We start from the raw sequence: 17,062 nt of genomic DNA, 5'->3' as shown, positions 1-17,062 counted from the left end.
GCTAGATATTCCATTGACAATATCTCTCTGGAGTACGATATGATAACGGATCCCGAATTAGCCAGACAAATTCGTAACCAGTATACCGGAAGTTTAGCCATTTTGTACGATCGCGTGCTGCGACACCGAAAGATCACGAGGGACAAAAAAGATACGATGTGGAATATCAATCTAAACGTTCCCATGAGGTCGTTGAAGGGTATTTTAATGTTGTTCGAGGACCCCTCCGATGCGTTTAAAAGAAATACCGAGAAGTTTTACAATCCCAAGGTTACAAAAGTAGAATTGACTATCGAGGGCGTTCCTAATCAACTATATAGCCAAGGAATGCTAGCGTATCACCAGTGGGATGAGATTAAAAAACTTCCTTCTATAAAACTTTCTCCGGAAGTTAACGCGGTCGTGAAAGATCTGTCTCTCGGGAGTGTATCGATGGGTGAATACCTCACCACAAAGTACGCGCTATGGCTCGACATGCGAACAACGGACGATGACCAATTACACGGCAGTGGGAGGAGAATAGAAAATGCTAGCGAGGGTGCCACCATACAGATAACGAAGCTTCAGGAAGCGGCTGGTAAATTAAACATATATTTGTACGTGATTATGGATGCGCAACTTAATATACAGAATGGGAGATTCGTGCAAGCAATCTATTGATAATCTTTTACCTAAAGATCCGCACTGCGCTATCATATGCGGGCAAACGGGCTGCGGAAAAACAGCTTTTATTCTAGATATTTTAGAAAGTCATTATCGGGACGTTTTCAATCATATCATTATTCTGTGCCCGACTATAAGCGTTAATAAAACATACTTATCCAGAGATTGGGTAATGAATGACGACGGGGTACACAGAGTCGATCCGGGCGATCGTTTACAAGACTGCCTCCGAGTATGTCACGAAAAATACAAAGGAGAATTGACCCTTTTCGTAATAGACGACTGCAGCGCGAGTAAAGAACTAACAAAAAAGAAAGATATGCTTTCGTATTTAGCATTCTCTGGTCGGCATACTCAACATAGCGTTTGGGTACTTACTCAAAAATACAACTCTGTCCTGAAAGATCTCAGAGAGCAGACCAAATGGGTTGCCCTGTTTCATTGCAAAGATCGAGATTCATTCGAGGAATGTTTACGCGAAAATGATGTCATTTATACCAAGGGGGAACGAGATAAAGTCAGAAAACAGTTAGCGGCAACGAAGCACTGTAAACTCGTATTAAAAACCGATCAACCAGCTGCTTATGCAATTGCTTAGCAAAATGGAGGAAATTGTAGCAACTGCTTAGCTAAATTATAGCAAATGTAGCAAAAATGTAACAAAAATGTAGCAAAATGTAGCAAAATGTGGCAAATTGAACATTAGCAGTTAATATGACATAAAATGTGGTTCGAAATCCTCATTCTTTCGCAACAGTTCATTATTACGGGATGTATTGGATATGTCATATTATATTATGTTAGACTTAAATATCTCCTTAGGTATTACATTATGGAATGCGACGAACTCATCGAACAAATGCTCAAAGAATCTGATGCAGATCAAAATGTTACAGATAAATCTTTAGATAAACATAGAGAAAGACTCGCGGCTTTGGTAGCCCGTGGAAAATGTTCCCAATATTTGGGAGAAAATTATACCATCGAAAAAATTGATAACATGACCGACGAAGAGATTAAAAAACTGTACGCTCGTTACGAGTCTAGACTGGGAGCTACCATGACTAAAACGATAGGGTCTTCTATATTACAACTATACACAGTCGTAGCTAGTACGTTTCTCCCCATCCCGGCAGAACATCGCCTGTATTTATGCGAATCTCTCGAGAAAGACCCATTCATCGAACACGCTATAAGCGCAGTGAGCTGTGAGTTTTATCATAGATTCGGAATGTTCTTAGCTCCGTTCACCACAGCTTTAATAACGGCTAGGTATTGTCAATTTAAACATACGTGCCCACTTAATAATATAAAAAAAGGAAGTTCAAATTAATAATGGAGACACAATCACAACAGGTGACACCACAGATTGTGAACGAGGAACCACAGATTGTGGAAACGCAACAACAAGTGAACACACAACAAGTGAATGAGGAACCACCTGTGAATGCACCACATGTGAATGAGAAAATACTGAAAGCTAGAGTTACTAAGAACCCCCCAAAAATAGCCGCAGGAAGAAAGGGAGGGCTGGCGCGCAAAGCGAAATTAATAAATAATTCAAATATTAATCCGATTAAAACATGGGCACTAGTAGGAGTTGCTGGTATAGCGGCTGTATGGTTCTTTTATAAGACCGGAGAAGAGAAAACGTCACCCCCGCCGCAACAACAAGTTCAATTAGAGGTTAGTCCTCATATAATGCTATAAGAAGCATGACTACTCCAGCTACAGACGGTAAAATGTTGGTAAACGCGACGTATCATTCAGCGGTGGTCACCGGCTTGGCCATTGGCTATGCCCGTATAGCTAAAATGATTACTAAAGCCACACCTCCCAAGCTAGATTTTAATGGATATGACATACCAATGATGGTTCTGGATATTGGATTGGCTATGGCAACGAAGGATATGCTCATCAAACAAGGACTTATCCCGGAAGACATAATGAAGTAATTAAACATTTGAATATTTATATTCATATAAAGATTTGAATATTTTATATTCATATACCATGGCAACAATTGTGATGATGGTCGGTGGAGCTATTGTTAATGCTCTAGCTTTTTTGGGGAGTAATTATTTATTTTCCAGTATGAGGGAATCAAACGCTAAAGAAGTTGAAGAGGAGCGTAAACGACATAACGAAGCTTTAGAACAATACCAAGCAGCCCAGTTACAATATACACAGCAGAGAATGAAGAGATTAGACTTTATTCATGAACAACTGATTAAGGAAGGACATTCAATTCAAACGTTTAAGGATGTCGAATCTGCCATGCACGAATACTTCCTCGTTTATGGGAAAAAACTAGACCCAATACCAAGACCAACAATGAGTCAGTTTTATACACCGTCAGAGGAACAAAAGAACCAAGAGGTCACATTTATTATTATTGGATTGACTTCTCTATTGATTTTCAGCTATACCATGCATAAGTCAGAGTGACAGCTGTGGCTATCTATGCATAAACCATGACCTAGTTTAGAGCGATCTATAAATAGCATAATAAATATCTCACAGTGTAGATGTGATTTGCATTTAGACAAATGATATGATAGATGTATATACCATGAATAACTGCAAGTTTACACTCATGGGGAAGACTACTCTTTGTAACCGACGCTGTGTTGATTTTTTTTACTGCGGCATACACAATTATTACATCAGGCGCGGAAACATTAACTATACGTGTTCTGTATGCGGGATAGGGGTCAAAGGTCGTTATTGTTTATGCAAGGAACACGGTGCTGATAGGGTCAGGAACCAGATTATTTATGCTAGGAAGAGAGATTACATCAATGAGAGGAATAGGTTGGGGAGAATATGTATTTAGATATATGAAAACAACCAATTAGACATTTGTCTCATTTTGCATATACCATTCAACCACAATGGTTTTTGTCAGAGAATTAAAAGCTATGGCAAAGCAAAGTGGACTGCGTGGATATTCTCGTATGAGAAAAGCTGAATTGATGGATTTACTCAGTTTGGAATACAACAGACCCCAGACTGTTAGAGAACTCAAAGCTCGAGCGAGAAACGGTGGGCTGAGAGGTTATTCTCGAATGAGAAGAGCTGAATTGATCGCTTTACTAGATAATAATCAACCTATTGATAATGATATTCAACCTAATAATGTTGATATTCAACAAAATGATACTGATAATGATAATAAACAACAAGAATTAATATTTGTACCCACATCCGCCGGCGTTGGTAAATATCTAAGAGGTTGGAAGATGGATATTAATTCCAACATGGATGTTAACGATATTAAGCCCATCATATCGAGTAAAATTAACGAGGAATTAGATCATTTACATAGTATAAAATAAGCGCATAAAGAAGACTGTAGAGGTGTTGGACAGAATGCTATCAGGATCGATATGCCTAAAGAGGGAAAAAATATATTAAAATTTGAACATTATTGTTCTTCGAAGCGCTTATCAAACCCATAGAAAATACCAACCATAGCAATACTGATAATAGTTTTACGTACAAAACTCAAGAACATATTCCTTGTGGGTTTGGATATATAGTTGTAAGGTATGATGGGAAAACAAACACTTCCGTGATTTACAGAGGACCCGATGCAGCGGGAAAGTTCCTAGAATATCTACAAAATGAAGAGAGAATAATCAGGGAAAAATTATCGTGTAAGAAACCCATGCGTATGACGAGGGATAATTGGAGTGCCTATAAGAAGTCAACGAGTTGTCACGTTTGTAATAAACCCCTGGATGGGGATTCTGTAAGAGATCATTGTCACGTCACGGGTAATTATCGGGGAGCCGCTCATAACGAGTGTAACTTGAAACTAAAAATGAACTCTCAAACAATACCCATCCCCGTTGTGTTTCATAACCTTAGGGGATACGATTCACATCTCATTATGCAAGCTATCTCAAAGACCGACGGCGGTTTAACGTGCATTCCTAATAATATGGAAAAATACATATCGTTCTCGTTGACTAAACCTATACATTATAGGGACAAGGATGGGAAATCTAGAACAAAGCAAAGTAATGGGCTTAGATTCATAGACTCCGTACAGTTTCTGTTATCTTCCCTGGACAATTTAGCTAATGCGAACAATCCCGATGACTTCGCGATAACAAATAAATATACCGATAAGATAACTCGTCATTTGTTGCTGAGAAAAGGTGTATATCCTTACGAATATATGGATGATTGGTCTAGATTTGAAGAAACTGAATTACCACCCCTCGAATCATTCTATAGTAACTTAACAGAATCTAGAATAACAGATTCCGATTATGAACACGCTCTGACGGTGTGGGATAAATTAGGTTGTAAGAATTTAGGCGATTATCATGATCTGTACTTAAAAACCGATGTACTGAATGATATCCATAATATTCATAATAATGATATGGAAGTGAATAAAGGGTACATACTAGAAGTTGACTTGGAATATCCAAGTTCGTTACATAAAGACCATAACAGTTATCCGCTAGCTCCCGAAAGATTAATGGTTAATAAAGATTGGATGTCGGAATATCAACGCTCCTTGATGGGTAATAGTAGGTTAGCTAACGTAGAAAAACTCGTACCAAATTTGATGGATAAAACAAAATATATAGTTCACTACAGAAATCTCCAGTTGTATCTATCGTTAGGTATGAAACTTAAGAAAATACACAGAGTTCTAAAGTTCGATCAAAGCCCTTGGATGGAGCCCTATATAAGGTTGAACACAGATTTAAGAAAGATAGCTACCAGCGATTTCGAAAAGAATCTGTATAAGCTCATGAATAACTCAGTATTTGGTAAAACTATGGAGAATCTAAGGAAGCGTGTTGATGTTAAATTAGTCAGATCTAATGAGGAAGAAAGATTCAGGAAACTTATAGCCAGTCCGGCTTTTAACAGAAGCAAGATATTTGATAACGACTTAGCCGCGTTGCATATGTAGAAGAGTAATATAAAATTCAACAGACCGGTGTACGTCGGTATGAGTATTCTCGACTTGTCAAAACACTTAAGGTATGACTTTTATTACAACGAACTTAAGAAGCAATACGGCGATAGATGCGAGGTGTTATATACCGACACAGATTCTTTGTTGATGGAAATACAAACCGAGGATGTGTATAAAGATATGGCAGAAAAATTAGATATGTACGACACGAGCGATTACCCAAAAGATAATCCACTGCACAGCGTTGTAAATAAAAAGGTGTTAGGTAAGATGAAGGATGAATGTGCTGGGACCCCTATAGTGGAGTATGTAGGATTAAGACCTAAGATGTATTCTATAAAGAAGTCCGATAATGGAGAGATAAGAAAAGCTAAGGGCGTTAAGAAGTATGTTGTAAAAAAGCATATCAAACACGAACAGTATAAAGAATCATTATTCAACGGTAGAACGTTCAAACACGAGATGAACTCTTTAAATAGTTACAATCATAGGATATATGGATTAAGAATGAACAAGACATCATTATCCCCCTTAGATACAAAGAGATGGATTGATAATGATGGTGTAAATACCTATGCTTATGGTTATGGTGGTAATACCGTACCGTCGGGAACTATGAACAACTCTTCTCGTACAAATGCCCTACCCGGTCCATCTTGAAGATAATAAAGAATAGGCTCTCCTTCTTTCGTAACCAATCGACTAATGTTATACGTCTTAAGGGACCATATGGGATCGGTTGCGCGACGTAGGCCTCCTTCGAGTTCACCGGCCTGGTATAAATATCTTACCCTTACTCTATCCGGAAGATTTTGTTCTTTGCCTCTCCTCGGTGCTGAAGATTCGGAAGTCACGGATTTCATTTTAATAGCATCGGATGGTTTCTTCCCTATTAATCTCGTTACTTCATTATTCAGCGCTGATACAACGGCTGATAATCGTGTCACCCATTCGGTTGATCTCAATCGCTCGGATTTCATTTCGATCCCATACTGATAGCCAAACAAACGTTCCGCTAATGTCCTGTTAAATCTTTCGACGATAGCTTGACTGCGGTGGGCCTCTCTTTCACCACGGAAGATTTCGACATCGTTCTTTGTTAACAGTTTAGTTACCGATCCCATAAACTCGCGACCTGGATCTTCTTGAAATAGCTTAGGCCATTTTAGCGGTCCGCGTTTATATATGCGACTCAGTGCATTAGCTACCTCTGTTGATTCTTTCGATGTTAATGGCTCTGCCTCTTTGTATCGACTAGCCACATCAACTATTGTTAAAGCGTATTTATACGTTTTGCGTTTTACCTTATCGTGGGGAAGAAACAAGAGGTCAGCCTGATGAACTTCATTCGTTGTAAAAATATCAAACTTCTTTCTCGGTATATAACGCGGTGCCGGTAAATATATCTGCCACATCGCTTGTTTCTTTAACCAATCCTTGGCCACATCTTTAGATACCTTAGCCGCGGTGGCTAATTTTTTTATTGCTCCTACACCTTTCCAATATCCTCGTGGGCTATAGTAAATTTTATTCATTATTAATTAATATTGATATTTCGTTTAATATAAATCCTGCTCCAGTGGAAGTGAGACAGAACCATCATTACCTATAAAAATTTATATCATTGGCTCCAGGTGGTGGTGAGCTAGAGCCAATTTAACTTAATCTCATGACTATCGTTGAATCGCATAATCATTTTGACATAAAAAATTCCATCTGTAGTGATGGTATAGGTATATAAATCCTGCTCCAGTGGAAGTGAGCCAGAACCATCATTACCTATACTACTTGTGGACACTAGGGTATCTTTGTAAAACCAGCACTTAGTACGACTATCTATTGTATCAATGGTAACAGCCTTTATTGTTCAATTTCAGGGCTGGTCCCAAGAAATCAGCATCAGGTGATCTAGAGACTCCCTCCATCTACATGGGTAAAATACCAGTGCCAAACATGGCAGGCATGCCACAGGACTCCTTCCTGGACATGAGGCCCTGGCATAAGGTAAGTTAGTCCTTGAATGTCTGCCACTAACATGCTGCTCAGAAACATTTTAATGCAGAAAAAATTGTAACACAAAGACTCAGATACGTGGAAATAACTTTACATTTCCATAATTGTAGGAGATGTTAGCTTATAGTAATAGTTGTAGGATAATAATGAACGAATAAGGAACACATAACCACCAGTAGTGAAGTATGACAGAAGATGTTATGACCGACTATCTTGTAGGATGTGCTTGAGCTTCCCAACCATATACAAACAGACAGAACTGGAGTGAAGAGACAGTTGAAACAAACTACAGCCAGTGCTCGTGTATCCAAGAGTTATCCCCCTTGGTCCCTTCTCCCTCATATACTTCTCCGTTTGCCTGAGGACAGACGTTTTTACTTTCCTTGTTTTGTCATCAAATTTTGTCTTCAGGTGGTGCTACCTACATATATCCTTTCCCTGCTTGATATATCTGCTTGTTTGTGGTTTATACCTTGATACTTCGTTTTTGTTCATTGCAGCCTAACTTTCGTGCCTTGGTCGCCATTTTAACTTTTGTGCTTCTCGTGTTTATGAGGTTACGCACTAATGTCATTTTTGCTATAGTGTTCTTAAACTTTTGGTAAATGTTTCAATTATTTTGTTGATTATGGCTTTCTATTGACATAACACATAATAATTAGGTGTATTATGTGTTTGGTTTGCTACCAGTCGCTCGTCACTCTCTGGTTGTGTTTGAGCGCTTGGTTCACCTCTTTGTTCAGTAACGTGTTTTGGGTCATATGTAATTCTGTTCGTTACTTTTAGGCGCTGTTTACATTTTTTCTAGAATGTATTCTATGTGTTGTGCTTTATGTAAAAGACCCAAGTCGGGGAAAGACCCACATCAGCTTTGCCCCTACTTCTTCAGCATCATCCAGATGTTGTCTGATCTTGCCAGTCACCGGGTCGTCATTCCCATGCCTCAACTCATACTTCATTATGCTGTTCTGGTTCCCCTCGCCATTCTCATACTCCTGATGACGCGCCCGATGCTTTTGACAAGCACTGTCATCAGCTTTCCCCAGGACAGTGTATCCAGTTGTCACCGGATCGCTCTCAGGTTTCGTCTGATAGTCGCCACATTTTGCTGATCCTTCACCATGTTTCACTGGACCGTCTCCAACGGTCGCCGTCCAGTAGCCAAGCCACACCCTCGCCACGTACTGTTCCTCGCCGACCGTTGCCTCACCTGGGCAACTCTCACCCCTGCCTTGGCCTGGCAACAGCAACTTGTGCACTTGTCCACTTACCGTCACTAGACGCTCAGCCTTGCTCGAACTGTCTTCCTGGGATCCATCTTTCAAGATGCAATTGATGCGTCCACCTTGGTCGGGTGTGACTCACTTCAACAGCCAGATCCCTACTATTGCCAAGGAGTAATGGGACGCTAATAATCAACAGTTTCGTCTACTTAACGTCTCCTCTCTTCACAGCTCTCTCAGCAGTAAAAGTCCTATGTTGGGAAGAGACCATGTTTGGAGAGGCAACTCCTTCCGCCAGTTGTCCCTGTTCAGCCGTCCCCAGTAGGAGGGAGACTTCAAACTTACTGGAGGAATTGCCATGGGTTCCGCCTGCAGTTTTGAGCTGTTCTCGCTATCATTCTCTCGATGTTCCAGCTATTCAAGCCAATATCGACATTCTGATCGCTAAGAATGAGGTGGATCTCCTGGATGCCAACTCCTTCCAAGCACGGTTTTATTCACCCGTTTGATTACATGGGACATCGCATTGCACATCGACCTCAAATCGCTGAAGTTTTTGTAGGATACCAAAAGCTGTTATCCAGAGACTGATATTGTCCATGAGAAGTCGTTGAGGGGCGGTCATACCCGGTACTGTCTTTGGACCCCTTGTGAGCTCCATTTCCTCTACATGCAGGAAGATTTGGACTGCAGCTGTACAAGACAAATATAGAGCAAATCCTGGTAGCTAGAATCAGATAAGTCTTTGGAAGGGACCTGACACATGTCGTAATGGCTCAGCCTGGCTGCATAACTGGACCCTACGATCCAGGCTGGCCCTGTAACCCTCAAAGCAGTGTGATGTAAGTATGTAACTTTTGAATGCAGCTGTTGTCCAGTGTCCCAACTGCTGGATCTACTGTGGCAGCATACCCTGTACAGCAGCCATTGTCGCCACTCAAATATGGAAGGAATGTGAAGAATAAAGATTGGCATTCATATTGTCTTTTGTTGCAGTTAAGGTCTTTTTCAGCACTGTCTGAAACTGAAATTTTGTTAAAGAGGAAGAGTGTTGTGTGCATGAATAAATATCCACTTGCTGCTACTGTTAAGAAAGATTTGACTGGGCATAGTATGGACTGAGGAGTGGCCTGGATAGAGATTGGAATGCTGCGGCCTTGCTGATCTGTCTTCAATGTTCTTAAGATTTCATCAATGTAAAATAAATCATTGGCAAAGGACAGAAAACAAAAATGCCCTCTGCATTGTGTCTTTTGCACACTCCACCACTACTCTGCTTACCCTGCAAAAGAACGTTCACAGGTATGCTGAACAGAAAGTAAAACTTCACATGAATTGTTACATACCGTGGGGAGGAACCATGTGATGGGCAGTAATAATTCCACTGTGATAGGTTGTCTTGCGTCAGTACGCTGAGAGAGCCTGGACATCCCGGCAATGGCCTTCTGCACTAGAAAATGAAAATGGTTAAACATGCTCTACATAGAATTTAGCTGTTGCACTGATGCCAAGGCTGAGACATAGGAGTGTGCTGTACTCGTACCTGACAAAGAGAGGTGTGTTATGAAATGGAGTGTGATGTAAAGGTACTGGCCAGACATCAGACAGGATTATGCCACCTGGAATTGCTGTTGTAATTTAATTGCTGAATCATAGGTCCTCGATCTATTAGGGACCACTGAACTGGCCACTAATTTGCCTACTTCTGCGGTTGCCTGATCATCCGCTGGAGGTGCTGCTGCTCCAAACCAGGACCACTGAAATCTCAAAAGAGCATCTATATTTATGGTTGCCCAGGTGGAGATATAATGAGCTTTGAAATGGATGTTGTTTTGTAAACATTTGACCCTTGGCGGTGTGTTTATGGTTGTCACAGAATAGTAGTACACTTTTGTTGGCTAGGCTGCAATAATGTAGCTCCAATAATGTAATGTCTTTGACCCACCCCAGCTGTATCCATTGTTCTTGACAGCTGGCACTAGTTCAGTGTCCCTGAAAGTATGCTTCAAAACCCTGGCAGTCCACTGCGCTCATATAGAGTTGAAGGTGTGGGATGCTGACCAACTCCTGTTCCTGGAATAACGTTGTGCCGTTGGGATTGATAAGGAATTGCATCCAGAAGTTGAGGTTGTCCTGCATGCCTGCTGATGTGCATATTTTATGATGAGGCTTACATGCGCCTTTGGAACATCTAAGAGGTGAGGTGATTTGATATCGAAAATGAATAAATGCCACACCCTTACCAAGCTTTTGTATCATGAAGACTGCTTGATTGAAACTAGTGTACTGCACTGGCCCATTGATTGTACCCCATGACCAGGAACAGTCTCCATTTTTTGGTGAAACTGTATGTCATATTGTGGCCAGCTGTTGCTACCAAAGCGGACAGTAACAGCGCAGATTGTTTCAACATAGGTGAGCAGCTCCTGCATTTTGTTGACATTTGTGTTTCGCTCTATGTCAATGCTGATGTAGGTAAGACCCAATATTGAGAGGCTTGGTTGGATGCTGTCTGGGTTTGAAGGTTACCTGGCCTGATGCATCCAGTTCCATGGTAAAGTTGAATCCTTTCTGTGATGGCTGGCTATCCAGCCGTAAAAAAAAGAGTTTTTATGTCCATAAGGTCATCACGGTGTATTTTTCCCCTTATTGCTTGTTTGACATGAAAACCAATGCTTTCAGTATTGACATTTAACTGATGATTAATGGCTAGCTGACTAGAATTTTGATAATCTGGGTTGGTTTGGTGAGCCTGTAGCATTGTGACTAGGTTTTGGTGCCCTTGACTTATTAGTAATATTTATAATTTGCTGATTAAAACTTTGATAAGCTGGATTGAGTTGTGTTGAGATGGTGTGGCGATAGTGTGGCGATAGTGTTTGGTTAACCTGTGAAATAAGCATTGCAAGCATTATATGGACATGGTGGGCATTTTGGTTGAATGGGTATGTACCTTGGCTGCAGTCTGCCACTGCTATGGGGATGACAAATGCTGGGTGTCCCTGCAACTGCAAGTGATGTCCCAGTGCCTTTGTCGTGACAGGTGTGGGGTGACCTTCAAACTGTGCTGGTGTCAGGTGAGGAACCGCAGTCGGGGGATGGCACCACTCCCGCCTGTCTCCCTCACCCTGAGCCTGGCCGCCTTGGCCCTACCGCCAATGAGCTTGTGGTTTATTGCTGCCCTGTGCTTAAGAGGCATTGTCTGGGATTATGTGCGCGAGTCTGTGCCGTAAAGTGTAATAGAAAGAATTTGAAATGGCAGACCGAAAAGGAATAGATTGCCAATTTTTGTCACATTAATAAATATAATGCTCGAGTGATAGCAAAACATAGCAATAGAAATTGAGCAGTGTTTGATAAAAGAATGCTGAAAGTGATAGCGAAAGTGAGCACATTTAGTGACTTACTGCTAAATGTTAATATGGTCAATATTATTTTCATTCATAAACAAAATCTCATTAAACCACAAGCATCTCTGATCTCTTCTATTCTTCTTATTTATCAATTTTAAACCAGCTGATTGCTTTTACAAACATAGTAGTAATTCAGTTGGTGTTGAACATAGAAATGTATTCCTGAGGTAGTCCAACAGCTATGTCAACAGGAGTGGATTGTACAAGGATGAGGTCAACTCTTTATTATCTCGACTGACTGAAAGTCAAGTCAGCTTGTGCCACAGTCTGGGTTTTTTCTGTCATCCTTTGTGAGCATTTTCTCCTCAGAAACCACTGGCCCAGTGATGCAAAGATGTGCTTGTTTCCACTAATAAGGACACCTCAGTTTGTTTAAGCTGCCACTGCAATCCTATCGAAACACCTATTAATGGCCACTACTCGGCAGGGTAGAATTTGGTACATAGTTTGGTATAGTTAGCAGTGAAGCTCAATATATATATTCTGTTCATTGAGATGATATAAATTTTAAACTTAATTTGACCTCTGCACTTTGACTATAATGAAAGCTGAAACTTCTTATGTCCTTTAGGCAGCTATTACTGTTCAAAATAGGAATGCGATTTGGTACTTGTGTAGTTAGTAGTGGGCCGCAACATGTGTTCCATTTTGGGTGATATTTTTACTTTTGACCTTGTTTTACCATGCTCTTAACCTCTCTCAAAGTCATATTGGCTCTGTAAACTTCTCCCCTGAAACTGACAGACAGAAGAATCTGAACTTAAGTATGTTTCAACTTATGATGACATCATATTCGGTTTGAATAATTGCATGTGTCTCTGTCTGTGTCTTAACATCATTTCTTTTACATTTTAGTGTTATAATTAGGACCTTTTTTATCGGAGCTAACATAATTGTACAAGACTCAGTCATAGAGATCCCATTTATTCTGTACACAAATCATTTTGGCTGTTTCTTCACAGGGTCAAGCCTTGGTAAATGGCTTCAATTTGGGACGCTACTGGCCAGTTGCCGGGCCGCAGGTTACACTGTACGTCCCAAAACCTGAACTGGTTGCGCCCCCTGGAACAAACACCCTTGTGATGCTGGAACTAGAAAGTACAGAATGTCAGTCAAGGAGCAGCTGCACCATCCAGTTTGTAGACACGCCGTTTATCAACGAGACACCAAAAGGATCGACTTTGTCATTACGTGTAGTTGGGGAAAATTTTGATTGGCACAAATTCCACTGATTCAACATTTTGTTTGTTAAGGGACAGTATGTCAATGGTTCTGGGTGTATATTAATCATACATGAAATAGTTGTCATGTGTGACTTCACATTAGTTTACGAAATGATTCAATTCTCAAACCAAAACAACAAGAGCAAAGCCTAAAAATGCAAGCGCTATGCAGAGGACACTGACTTCAGTCATCTTGTTTTAAGAGGGAAATTGAAGAGAAAGCCTGTGTGTATTTTCTTGTGGATGTGTTGCCAAATACTGATTGCCCGTTTCATTAGATTACAAGCCAATGTTTATCAAAGACTAAACTACGATGTAAATGCCTCAATCATACTCAGCCAATCACCGTCCCAACCAGAGTTCCTTGCGGCAATCCTTGTACCTCTGTCAAACCATCACACTTAGACAGTCCATTCATGTGTTTTTCATCTGTTTCAATTTGGACGAGTCTTCACATTTGGATAAACTTGTCATGAAATGTTTAACTTTCAATGAGAGAATATCCTTAAATGTGATAACAACTATCACAGTTGTAATAGGATATCTATATAATTATGAAAGACAATATTTACAGCGCACCAAAAGGCTTGCATTAGGCCTGTCAGTTCTTATTTCAGAATAAGTGTGGTTGTTTACAAACAAGAGGAAAGATCAGTCACGTGATTAACCTAACAACGCAGTGTATTCACTGGGGCAGAAATGTCTTGGGCTCACATATGGGTAAAACTACACTGACCCATGGGTCTTTCAATCGAAAATTACCCACCCTTGATTTTCATTAACATTTTGCCAACCAATCAAACGTTGACTTAAGGGAATTGGAAAGAGTAAGGGATTACCCAGAAATCAAAGTTACCACCTGTTTGAACTGACATGAGGACATCCTATCAATCAAAACAATTCTTGAGGGCTTTCTTTTGCATGCCAGTCAGTTTTTCAATATTGAATTTCTCCCAAATTCGTCATTATCAACATGACTGGCCAACCCAACATTGAGACTTGTGTGTAACTCTCATTCTGATTGGTACGTTTGACCTGGTAGCGTAGAAAATCAAATGGCAAATGGAGATCAAGGGCGGGTATATGAGATGTGAGAATCAGGGGAGAGATTCCAGGGTTAGTGTAGGAGATAACGTAAATCTTAAAATGAATGTGATCATGAATTAAATGCAAAAAATGCGAGTGGTCTTTGCTCACATTATTAAACATTGCATTTATATCAACAATAACAAACAAACAACTATGTATTCCCCATCACTGTTTATTGAGCAGCACTTGTAACAAGTATATAAACAAGGTCATTCAAACACTAATTACATCCTGTGAATTGTCACTGCCTGGGTCAAGACAACAGTTCTTCTTACTTATGTCATCACTGATCACACCTGCAAGTCCAGACAGACGCCACCCACGCAACATGGTGTCTTTGTTCTTTGAGACTGCGTCAAAGGCCATTACGAGCCTCTAAAAAAATTGACAGATTAATTACAAAACTCCAAACAGGACACACGAACCTAAATAACCACCTAAAAAAACTTAAAAGACACACCACAGGCAACTGCCCCCACTGCAAACAACCCGAAACCACAAAACACGCACTCATCCATTGCACCCACTACCAAACACACAGAACCACACTACAAACCACCCTCAATCTAAATAAGGCTCCTACTCTAGATGAAATACTAAACCCTCAAAATAAACTAGAAAACTTCAAGGCCCTAGGCGTATTCCTAATCAAAACAGAGCTAATTAAGCGCATCTAAAAACTCATTAATCTACCAATCCAAAATCCAATAAACATACAAACACCCACCTCACCCGGCTCCCTTAGTTCCCTCCTCCACCCACCTCGGCATTTATTCCAAATTTAAAAATTCCAAAAATTCAATATAAGCAACCCCTAAAAGCCCCCTCTTGGGTTGCACACACCACTTTCACCCTTCTCGGAATACACTAAATGGCCCGGCCAGGCCCGTGTGCGAAATACGCTACAGTCGGAAAGCGCACGTTAAATCTCCTATATCAGTCTGTCAGTCAGAGAGAAGGGAGGTGTCAAATTCATATTGAGTGGCATTTTTGGCTAGGGTCCAGCGGGCGCATTCTTTTGGAGATGCATTAATTTTATGATGTACAGTATAGAGGATGAGCTGAGTCGGCATTGGGGTTCATGGCTATTGTTTACAAACAATTCTACAGAACTGTTGATGTACTGTCCCTCTAACATGATGACAGGGGCCTGTGAAAGAGACAGTATTACCCTTACAATGAAATACAGTTTGTCATCATTACACTTACATTGTTTATGATATGCAATAACATTCCACTTACCTGTATTTTAAGGGGGGATTTTTTTTTTATCAGGGTGTTTTTTACCTTTAGATGTGTGATATTTTCTTCATATTAGTTTTGCAATTCTCTTCACTGAACCAGAGACAATTTTTTTTTTTATTATTATTATCAAGTAACAATGTTCTGGAGGTATGACTTACAATATATGTTTGTCTTTCAAAACTCATGATATTGATACTATACTGTCACTGTGATATGTCTCTGGATCATGTGCAATGTAGGAACATCAGCATAACATTATGTGTCTATTTGAATCATATGGAAAACTGTTTGCATTTTCTGATGAGTTTGATATTGTTATATATGTGTATATTAATTGACTTAACATATCTCCCACCTCAAGTTGTGCAAGTCAGGGACCTTATGTTAGCATCGTAGGTGATGGTATTGTGCCTGCTGTTGTAGCACTGTGGTGATGAGCAGTGCTTGTCCACCAGGGCTAGTCACAAGAACATGTCTGGTGTAGGTTGGGGTATTTATTACCATACTCACTTGCATTACAGATTTGTGTTTCCAAATTGTAGGGTCAAAATAAACATAAAAATTCAAACCCGTATTGTACTATAGTCTGGAAGGTAATTTAAGGTACAGACATTTACTACAATATCTGAAAAACTGTCGGACCTACTCCAGTCAAAGTTGGTATGAGGATATTAAACTGTCATACATAACTGGATATTACATTTAAAGACAATCTGTGCATGAATAAAAAATCGGTCTATTTGGCTATCACTATATTTCATCAACAACCAGACCTGTTCGTCACGGGTGGAACGAGCATTCATTGAAACAGCCATCTGCATAAAGCTACCCCTGCGTCACAGGGCCATATGACACAGTTGAACCAATCAACTCAACTCGAAAGGGTGCACGGGAATCACGCATGTTGAGACACCCAACGCTAACACCGTATTTGTGTGTGCATGATTCCCTGGATAAACTAGTCCTAACCCCAGGCCACATTACTTATGTCATGTCATATATATATAGGCACACTGTTACGATATGATACTGATATCATCTATTGTGTTACCATGATGTAACAAGACAGCAGCTATATTGATTTTGTTTAGATTGAAACGTTGTATATTTAACATTCTTGTTTGTGTTTTGATCCTGTGAATAAAACCCTACATCTCACTGGATAGTCTCAATTTTCTTTTGAACAATGAGTTTTATATGTTGTGTTTAGAACACAAAGCTATTGCTGCTCCTCTATATTTTTTTGTG

General features: G+C 40.1%; 1 protein-coding gene across 1 annotated transcript in view; it reads left to right on the top strand.

Moving 5' to 3' along the window:
* The window catches only part of LOC124118633 (beta-galactosidase-like), a 57,947-nt gene extending 42,878 nt beyond the window's left edge, over nucleotides 1-15,069 (top strand). The window contains exons 16-17 of the mRNA XM_046480826.2: nucleotides 7,486-7,612; nucleotides 13,220-15,069. Of these exons, the coding sequence (XP_046336782.1) occupies nucleotides 7,486-7,612; nucleotides 13,220-13,489 (397 nt within the window). The 3' untranslated portion in view covers nucleotides 13,490-15,069. The remainder of the gene's footprint in view (nucleotides 1-7,485; nucleotides 7,613-13,219) is intronic.
* Nucleotides 15,070-17,062: the final 1,993 nt, after the last annotated feature.

The sequence above is a fragment of the Haliotis rufescens genome, unplaced genomic scaffold (genome assembly GCF_023055435.1).
Source record: "Haliotis rufescens isolate VD_foot unplaced genomic scaffold, xgHalRufe1.0.p SCAF_10, whole genome shotgun sequence".
Taxonomy (NCBI): domain Eukaryota; kingdom Metazoa; phylum Mollusca; class Gastropoda; order Lepetellida; family Haliotidae; genus Haliotis; species Haliotis rufescens.
The sequence above is the reverse complement of the archived record's forward strand: the minus strand, read 5'-3'. Positions and strand labels throughout refer to the sequence as shown.